Raw genomic sequence first — 8,836 nt, 5'->3', positions numbered from 1 at the left:
TATATATATATATTATTTGCTATTTCATTCCTCCAGAATGAAGTGGCTTCGCTCTTTCATAAAAAATGATCTCGATCCCATAGAAACCAGGCAAGGAATTGTTGCGTTACCGCCAACGGCCTACAACCATTTAACTGGAGGCAGATAATGGTGCTCACGCAAACACAAGTCAAGAGTGAATCCACGCAATATAATAGGGACACAGGAATGGAGGTACGGCGTGTACCTGCAAAGTGTTTTTCTTTTGGTACTTTCATTTTTTTTTTTTCCCTTTGTGTCTCACACTGTGTTCTTCCTTTTAGGCTCTCCACTCCTCTCCCTGTGTGTCCACCCAGGCTACTCCACTAATCCCTGTCACTCCTTGGTGATTAACTGACCATCCCCACCTGTGTCTCATTAACGCCTCCCCTGTCTGTATATATAACCCTGGCTTCCAGGTTTTTTTTTCCCCATGTTGATTTTGTATCATTGCCTGCTGGCCTGGAGTCTGTTTCCCTTCGTCTGCCTCTGAGGTTCAGTCTGGACTCCAGTCACAAACTCAAACAATCCACAGTGGGCCAAAATTAAAAACTGGGACAAAGTCAAAAAAATGTATGGCAACTGTTTATGTTTTCCCTTCTCTCCAGATCTGTAATGTTGCATTTTTTCATATGGGAACAAACTTTAGTTTTGCGTAAACATTGAATCTGGAACAAACCAAAGCTTAATATTATTTGAAATTTGATTGAATTTTTTTTTTCCACAGGCCAAAAACAAAACCCAAAGCAGAAGATGGCTATTAAAAACTGGAACACAGGCCAAAAACAAAACCCAAAATGAATTAGCTATAAAATAGCTAACTGCTAATACTACAAATACTGCCAGTATATATTGGTGGGCCAACTTTAGTACACATTTGATATGATCTTGCGGGCCAAATATAATTACACTGCGTGCCAGATTTGGCCCCCAAGCCTGAGTTTGACACGTGTGTCATAAGGCATTGTTCAATCATGTGAGTGTTACAGAAGACAGTGAACAATATTTTGTTCATCAGTAGGAACAGATTGCACCTCCATGAGGAGTATTACTTAAACCAGAGATTCCCAACCAATGTAATCTGAGAGTAATTATCAAGAGTGCTGTAAAAAGTATCCAATTTCCATTAATTGGTCTGAACCATTATTTATTTACAACCCTTTTTCTTTTTTTGTCATACATTAGACACAGACAGGGCAATTAAGTACTCTACTGCCATTCCACTAGATGGCAGAAGATGGCTATTAAAAACTGGAACAGAGAAGAGGCAACAACTTTTGATGGAGGTCTTGGTGTGTTTTTCTTTCTTCAATTCCTACCACACTATCACGGTTGTGTTCAACTAAATAGGCCCCATGTTCACACTGAGTTAGTAAATTGTACCTTGAAAATAATAATAAGTCAATGTATATATACTTTCAGTGTCATGGTATTTTATAAGTCAATATATATATACTTTCAGTGTCATGGTATTTTTCTATTTGTAAAATGTGTACTGTGGTCAAAAACCCTGACTCATACCATAGCTGATTTTTAAAATATTCTCAATATATTACTACTAATTAACTGTTTTGTCTCCTTCTATTATGCACACACAACTACACAAAATTCTCCTGACAGTTCTGTCGGCCATTGCCAATGCTCAGACTGGCCACGGAGCAGTGTGTGCTGCGAACAGAGGCCGCCCGCGGGGTTAACTGTGTGGAGCTCTGTGAGACACGGCTGCAGATCAGTTTACAGCAGCAACACAGCTGCTGGTTGAACTCCTTTTTGAAGCTCTTGCTCAGCAGATAAAGCGCAAACGGGTTGAGGCAGGAGTTGGTGAAGGCAAGGATACGAGCCATTACACTGCACACAAAGTGAGCCAGTGAGGTGTCCACCTGCCAGCAGAGACACAAGGTAGACTGACTGACTGACTGATGAGACGAAAACAGTACAAGTATTCATTGACAGTCTTCACGAAATTATTTTCAAATGCATAAAAAAATGGCAAATACTATGCTATAATACTGGATAGAATTTCTGTTTAAGGTCGCTAAAAAGTACAAAGCAAAACAGGAAAATCTGTTTAGTGTGAAAATACTTCTTCTTCCATCATGGTTTGCACAAAATATTATTACAAATGCTATGCATAAAATCCTTTTCATATTGACAGACTTGGACCAACAGGGCTTGTGCCTGTTGTATTCTACCAATCAGAAACAGACCACCAGTAGCATCAGAAACACAGATAGTTAAATTGAAGTAGATTTACCTGGAAATAGTGGTAGGACCGATATAGGTAGATAACGTGATTGGGAAGCCAGCAAAGTGCAAAGAGAGCGACAAACACCAACACTGTCTTGGCCAATCGCTTTCTAGATTTAATCTGTAGGTTACAGAAAAGACACAACAAATTAAAAAAGATTAAATCAAAACTTAAAAATTATTTCTAAAGGATTTCTAAAAAAAAACAAAAACAAAATGTTTGGGCTTTCACACTCACCTGCCGTTTCGCATGCACGTTGCCCTCTACAGGCAGGTTGGAGGCACTTGTCAGCAAGCTGTGGGCAATGAAGGTGTAGTACACCGATATGATCAGCAGGGGGATTACATAGAAAATGAGAAAAGATGCCATAGAGTGGATCTTGGGATGCCACTCCCCAGCATGAGGATAAGGGGCGCAGGTGATGAAGCTCTCGTTGGTATTGGGAATGTAGAAGGTGTGTAGGTCAGAGTAAACGGCCTCAGGGATAGCCAGCACCAGGGCACACAGCCAGATGAGCGCCGCCTTCAGGACGATGGCAGTAGTGGTGGTCGACGTTTGGATTTCCAAGGGCTTCACAATGGCTTTGTACCTGCCAAAAAACAATCAAATAGAAACATATTCATATATGGATAAGTGCAATATTAGAGGGAGGCTTTTCATTTAGATCATATGTGTCAAACTCAAGGCCCGGGGGCCAAATGCGGCCCGCCAAGCCATTTTGTGTGGCCCGAGGGAGCTTAAAAAGCATTTAGTAAAGTCCATGCAGCAGAGTTTCTTAACCTGAGATATTAAAGCTTTTTATAATCAATTAAATAATGATTAATTGCAGAAACATGTATGTTGTCTGTTATGGAGTAGTTACATCTATGCCAGCGGTCCTCAACCTTTTTGGTTCCAAGGACTGGGCAGCCAATTAGTACAGACCTGTACCAAGGAGCTGAGCATTGGAGGATCATTACATTTTCAAAATAAAACATCATTCAGACTTTATTCTATATTAGAGTCTAAATTTTTATTATTTTAAAATATTGCCAGATTATCTCTAAATGGAGAAAGTAAATGGATATGACTGGATTTTCTTTGAATGAAGTGAGTTAGTAAAAATTAGGGACATTTTTTCACTGTGTCCAACTGCGGCCTGGTATCAAATGACCTACGGACTGGTATTAGTCCGCGGACCAGGGGTTGGGGACCCCTGATCTCTACAGTCTTCCGGCCCTTCAAGGGGAACTGTACTGCTGATGTGGCCCCCTGGTGGAAATGAGTTTGACACCCCTGATTTAGATAATACAATATTAGGCATATTTTTTAAAATCTACCTGTGGACTGCAAACAGCAATTTAGTCCGAAATGGAATTTATTGCTCTTGAGATTGATGAAGAAAATTCAATCAGGTCTGTATTTCTATAAATTCAAAGAATTTAACTTAAGCAGTCCATTTGTCATGACAATCGGAGCACATTCAAAGGGAAAGGTGTGGTCTACGGATTTTTACAACCAGGTTATGTACCTAACATCGGCAGCTTTCTTAACTGACATAAGAACTCCAACTGTGTTTGATCCATCCTTGCGCTTAATCCTAATAGAGGTCATGTGTGAGCTGGCACAAACTCCAGGGGATCAGTCCAAGGACTAAAACATCAGAGATTACTTTTAGTTCCCCCCTCCCCTCCCCCCCCCATATCTAAATCAATGGTGTGACGCGGTGATGTAGTGCTTTTAACAGAAATATAACTTTGAACCAGTAGCTTATAATGATCGTTATTGTGATGCAGTTGCATAAGAGAGCAGTTGTATTGAAATGACCTTGACTTTTCTGTTGGCTGGAGCTGAATGGTGGAAGGATTTAAAGACACGCAGGATGAAATAAGTTTGGACTTGAACATAATGGTCTCCGAGCGCCCTGCGGCAAACTGGCTCTTTGTCGTCTTAGTTATGTTGTGTTTGTGTCTAATGAGGGGGCGTTAGGGAGTAATGGCACTGATGACAGCACCACATTACAATTACATTCTTAAGTACAAACTTGAGATCGGGGAATGCCTGCACAAACTCCTTCGGTCATCTCACCTCTTATATAATCATTATATTATTTTGGTAAAAAAAAAAGAAAAAGAAAAAGGATAAGACTATGACTGACTTGACACAACCCAATTCCCAACACCTTTAAAAAAAAGAATAAAAACCCTCAACAGGCTTTGTTTAATAAAGGCAGCCTGTTTAATCAAGCTCCGATGAACGGAACACACTTATAACATGCACAGAAATAAAATGTCAGCTTTTGAAATTTTACAATGGAAAATCCCACCTAAAAAACACTCCAAACAGCCATCTTTTAGAAAAAACACTTAGCATTTTGGTTTACCATTTTACATTCAGATTTAGCTATGAATGTTCTTAAAAAGTGATTTTAAAAAAACATCCTTTTTAAAAAATATTGATTTATGATAAATATAACAAAACGTTGCTATTATTATATACTATAATATATAATAATAATTATATTATTATTCTCAGCATGAGCCACACTACAAACGGCCATACACGGATTACAGCGCCCCATATGCGCAACACCGGTCATGGCCAATTTTAATTTTTTATTTTTTTTTTTGATAAATAAATAAAGGAAATGAAAATAAAAGAACAGCCTTTATTAACTTCAGAGACTACATACCTGTCTGCAGAGAGAGCCGTGAGGGTGAAAACAGAGACTCCGACAGACGTGAGCTGGATGAAGGGAATGACTTTGCAGCCCACTCTGCCGAACAACCACTCCTCTGACAGGTACCGGCTCGCATCCACGGGCGCGCAGGTGACCAGCAGCATCACGTCTCCCAGCGCCAGACTGGACATGAAGACATTCGGCACGTTCCGGACAGTTTTGGCAGAGCAGAATGTCTTTATGAGCGTGATGTTGCCGACCAGCCCCAACACACTGATCACACCGTAAATGGATGCGATGGCCACGCCGGTGAACCACATCCTAGGTGCAAAGCTTTTTGATAGGAATCACACAAGTGCTACTCCTGCTGCTGCCAAAAACCTCCTGCTGATGCTGCGTTTCTAGAGGATTTAAGTCCGAGTGTGGCGCTTTCAAAGAAGAAAAAAAAAAAAAGAGTAAAGTTTTTTTTTTAATTGGCAGTGAATCTGGATCCAGATGATAGTGCGGTCTCGTCAGCGTGGGCTGTGTGTGTATTTCGTGGTCTCCCTACGAAGGCAGATGTCACCGTTGTGCGTACCACGCACAACTGAGCCTATCAAGAACAGTCCGTACCACTTTGACACATTTGAATGTTGGAAGGGATTTTTTTGTTCGTTCACCTATTCAACAAAAATAAAAACATCGAGTATATCTTTATATGCTGAGGTAATCTCCTCACATTTAATTTGACCACTAGTAGTGTTTAGTCCTGGTGTAGTTTAGTGTCACTGGAGCTGCCTTCTGTCTGTGCTTTTTCTTGATTTTTTTTATAGGATGTTTCTTATACCAGAAGGTACAAAACAGTTACCCACTAAGGGGCACTTGAAGGGCAGCACAGTTTGTCTGTAAGCCTCTGTAAGGCCCTGTGCAAACAAACACAAACCACAGAGAGTCCAAAAACAGTCAACTTGGCAAGAAAGTCCAACAAAAGCCCAAGTCAAAGTCACAATCAATCAACCAATCACTCTCTCTCTCATTCCCTCACACACACGAAGAAACCCACCATCCCCCCTCTATACCTCAGTCTCTCTTCATCATGTTCCATTCTGTCAGTCAAAAACAAAACAAGTGCAATATCAGTTCAATCTTTTCCCATATGTAGTGTTTTCATTCAAAATTTGTGTGCAATATCAGTTAAATCTTTTCCCATATGTAGTGTTTTCATATTTTGAAATGTTTGCAATACATTTTCACACAAACAGCGTTGTTATTTTTGCATTTAAAAGGTTTGTTGTGTATGTCTTTTTACCTCTTCCAACAATTCCCCCAATCTATTCTAATCTAATCTAATTTGAAAAAGAAAATCAACCTGAAAATATATCCAAAACTTTTCACTTTTTTAAATCAAGTTTTTTCAAATTCCCTGTCTTTGTCTCCACACAATGACACTGACTGAATTGTTCTGTCATTGTTTCTTTGATAACCTTAGACATGCACCAGGATTATTACTGGCACACGTTCTCTTTCTTACCTCAGTAAATCAACAGTGGCGAGTCTTTTGTGTCTCGTGGCTCGACTTGTTGGCCTGTTCTCCACCTGTCACTCCTTTGGTACCTGTGAAAGTACATTTGTTCCAAGGCAGCACTAATCTAATGGAGAAATCACTCTCTGCAGGAACCCTGTTCACAAACATGAGTTCGGGTAAATACAGCCAATTTGCTCGACCACCATATCTTTCAGAATCCAACCCACTCTCTGTCGCAGCACAAACACCCATGGTCTTTTAAAATGAGTCATAACCTTCCCAGTGGTGGTGATTATTTGAAGGAAATTCATACCTTTGCTTGAAGGTAGATTTCTTGTTCTCTTGATATTTTATGATGTTTCCTTATTTATGTTGTTTTCACACTTTTTTTTGCGCTGCACAAGTAGAATCGATTAAAAATGGTGGTGAGCCAGGAGGATGTAACAAATAGATAAAAATATAAACTATATAAAAAGGACAGTGTTCTTCTCTATGTTACACTGTATATTGGAGCTCAGTAAAGACAACGTTTTGCGTTTTGTCACTAGGTGGTCAAAAGCTTGTAACCGAGCTTCTTATGGCTAACATATATCTAGTGTCTTGAAGCCCACAGGTGCAAAAGAAAAAATTGTGGTCCTCTAGGTGGCACTCAAAAAAAAAAAATTGTGGTCCTCTAGGTGGCACTAGCAGCCCAAATTTGGGCCACAGCCCTGTGGTTTAGAATCACTCTACACTCAAAAGAAGGGCTGTCAAACTCATTTTGGTTCAGGGGCCACATACACCCTGATTAGATGTCCAGTACAATCACTACAGAATTTTCTATAAATAACAATAAGTCCAAAGTTTTTTTCCTTTGTTTTTATGCAAATAAGTTTGAGTATATTTGAAAAAAAAACTGCATATTTAATGAAATATAATTTGACGAAACATCACAAACATGTTTTTTTCAGTTTCAAAATTTGTCAAGCTTGTCAGATTGAACACCCCAGTGGTCCATTTTTGGCCCATGGGCCATATGTTCGACACCACTAAAGAAAAAAAACAACTGTATTTTTAGTCATGTGTTATGTGTCGGAAACTAACAAAGTGTGTTATGAGCCCTATGGCCTGAGTGGAGTGCCTGTGTGAGTGTGGTGTGATTTTGTCTCTATTCTCTGCCAACCTTTGGTATGAACAACCAGGTGTAGCTGATTCAGCTGATTAGAAGAGGCTCACCATGATTGGTTGCCAGGAAGAGTGCCAGAAATACAAAAAAACACCCTCTCTAACTTGCACTTTGGGCTTCTCCCTCACCAAAACCTCTCAAACTTGCACTTTGGGCTTCTCCCTCACCTCATCAACCAACTCTGGTGGCACTGACATTTTGTAGAGATGTTGCCATTTTTGTATGTGTATTTGAGACTGTTTAAGATAAAGATTTGAGAAAGATGTGCTTTAATGATAGATCATAAAACCTAATATAGACAATATGGCAGAAGAATACAATTTTAATATTTGTTGCAGTCCATCATTTGTAGATACAGGTCAACAAAAATGACGAAGGCCAAGCGAGTTTCAGAAATTTCCCCGAGGCACTCTGTGACTGAGGAGACCATTAACTCCTGTTTTTTTTTTTCTTTCATAACACACTGTGACTGAGGAGACCAATAACTCCTGTTTTTTTTTTTCTTTCATAGCAACTCTATACCAACACTTTTGCAGAAACAACCTTGAAAAACAACAAAAACATTTCTTCATCCATGTCCCATTTTATCAGGTTTCACCTCTGCTCTTTATACTTGTTTGAGGAGTTGCTCTCATGTTTAAGATTCATTTTTCTCAGGGACAGTAGTGCACCAGAGAAGGGAGGATGTCTACATTTGTAAAATAGCAGAGCTGTATGTTTTTTTCCCCTTCAAGCTGGGACATACTACAGGTATGGACTGAATGTGAAACAGTAGTTACACATTATCTCATTTCTGAAGCTGTTGTTAATATGAGATAAAAAAAAAATAGTTGTCAGATTGAGTAAAACAAACAAATAAATCGAAATAAAAAAAAACTGAAACTGTAAAACTACCTCAGTGATCCTCTGATTGTGTGTGTGCCTGTGTGTAATTGTGCGCGAATGTGCCTATAATCCTGGTCGAACCAGTCTGACAGGAAGGCATGCTTCTCCTTTTCCAACAGCAACACGGCATAAACAACAGCTCACAGATGGGAGGTAGACAATCCTCACACTCCTCAGTGTCAGTGTCTGTCCCTTCCCGGTATTTCAGAAAATGTAAAGCCTGAGGTCTTCAAAATTCAAATAACTTGCTGATTAGAGCTGATTAAATACAGCAAGAACCAAGGTGCTTGACTATAAAATACAAATAAAATAAAAAAAAACTTAATAAGCAACATAAAATTAAAATTCACTCCTTCA

General features: G+C 39.4%; 1 protein-coding gene across 1 annotated transcript; it reads right to left on the bottom strand.

The window, feature by feature from the left end:
- Positions 1-1,471: 1,471 nt before the first annotated feature.
- Positions 1,472-5,331, bottom strand: grpr (gastrin-releasing peptide receptor). Its single transcript, XM_008309948.3, has 4 exons — positions 4,938-5,331; positions 2,504-2,855; positions 2,273-2,386; positions 1,472-1,898 (listed from the first exon to the last, which is right to left on the bottom strand). The coding sequence occupies exons 1-4, from the start codon at positions 5,243-5,245 to the stop codon at positions 1,617-1,619; spliced, it is 1,056 nt and encodes a 351-aa protein (XP_008308170.1). The 5' UTR covers positions 5,246-5,331; the 3' UTR covers positions 1,472-1,616.
- Between the last annotated feature and the right edge of the window lie 3,505 nt (positions 5,332-8,836).

This window comes from Cynoglossus semilaevis, chromosome 5 (assembly GCF_000523025.1).
Source record: "Cynoglossus semilaevis isolate Cse_v1.0 chromosome 5, Cse_v1.0, whole genome shotgun sequence".
NCBI classification, from domain to species: domain Eukaryota; kingdom Metazoa; phylum Chordata; class Actinopteri; order Pleuronectiformes; family Cynoglossidae; genus Cynoglossus; species Cynoglossus semilaevis.
This window is presented reverse-complemented; position numbering and strand designations above follow the sequence as displayed.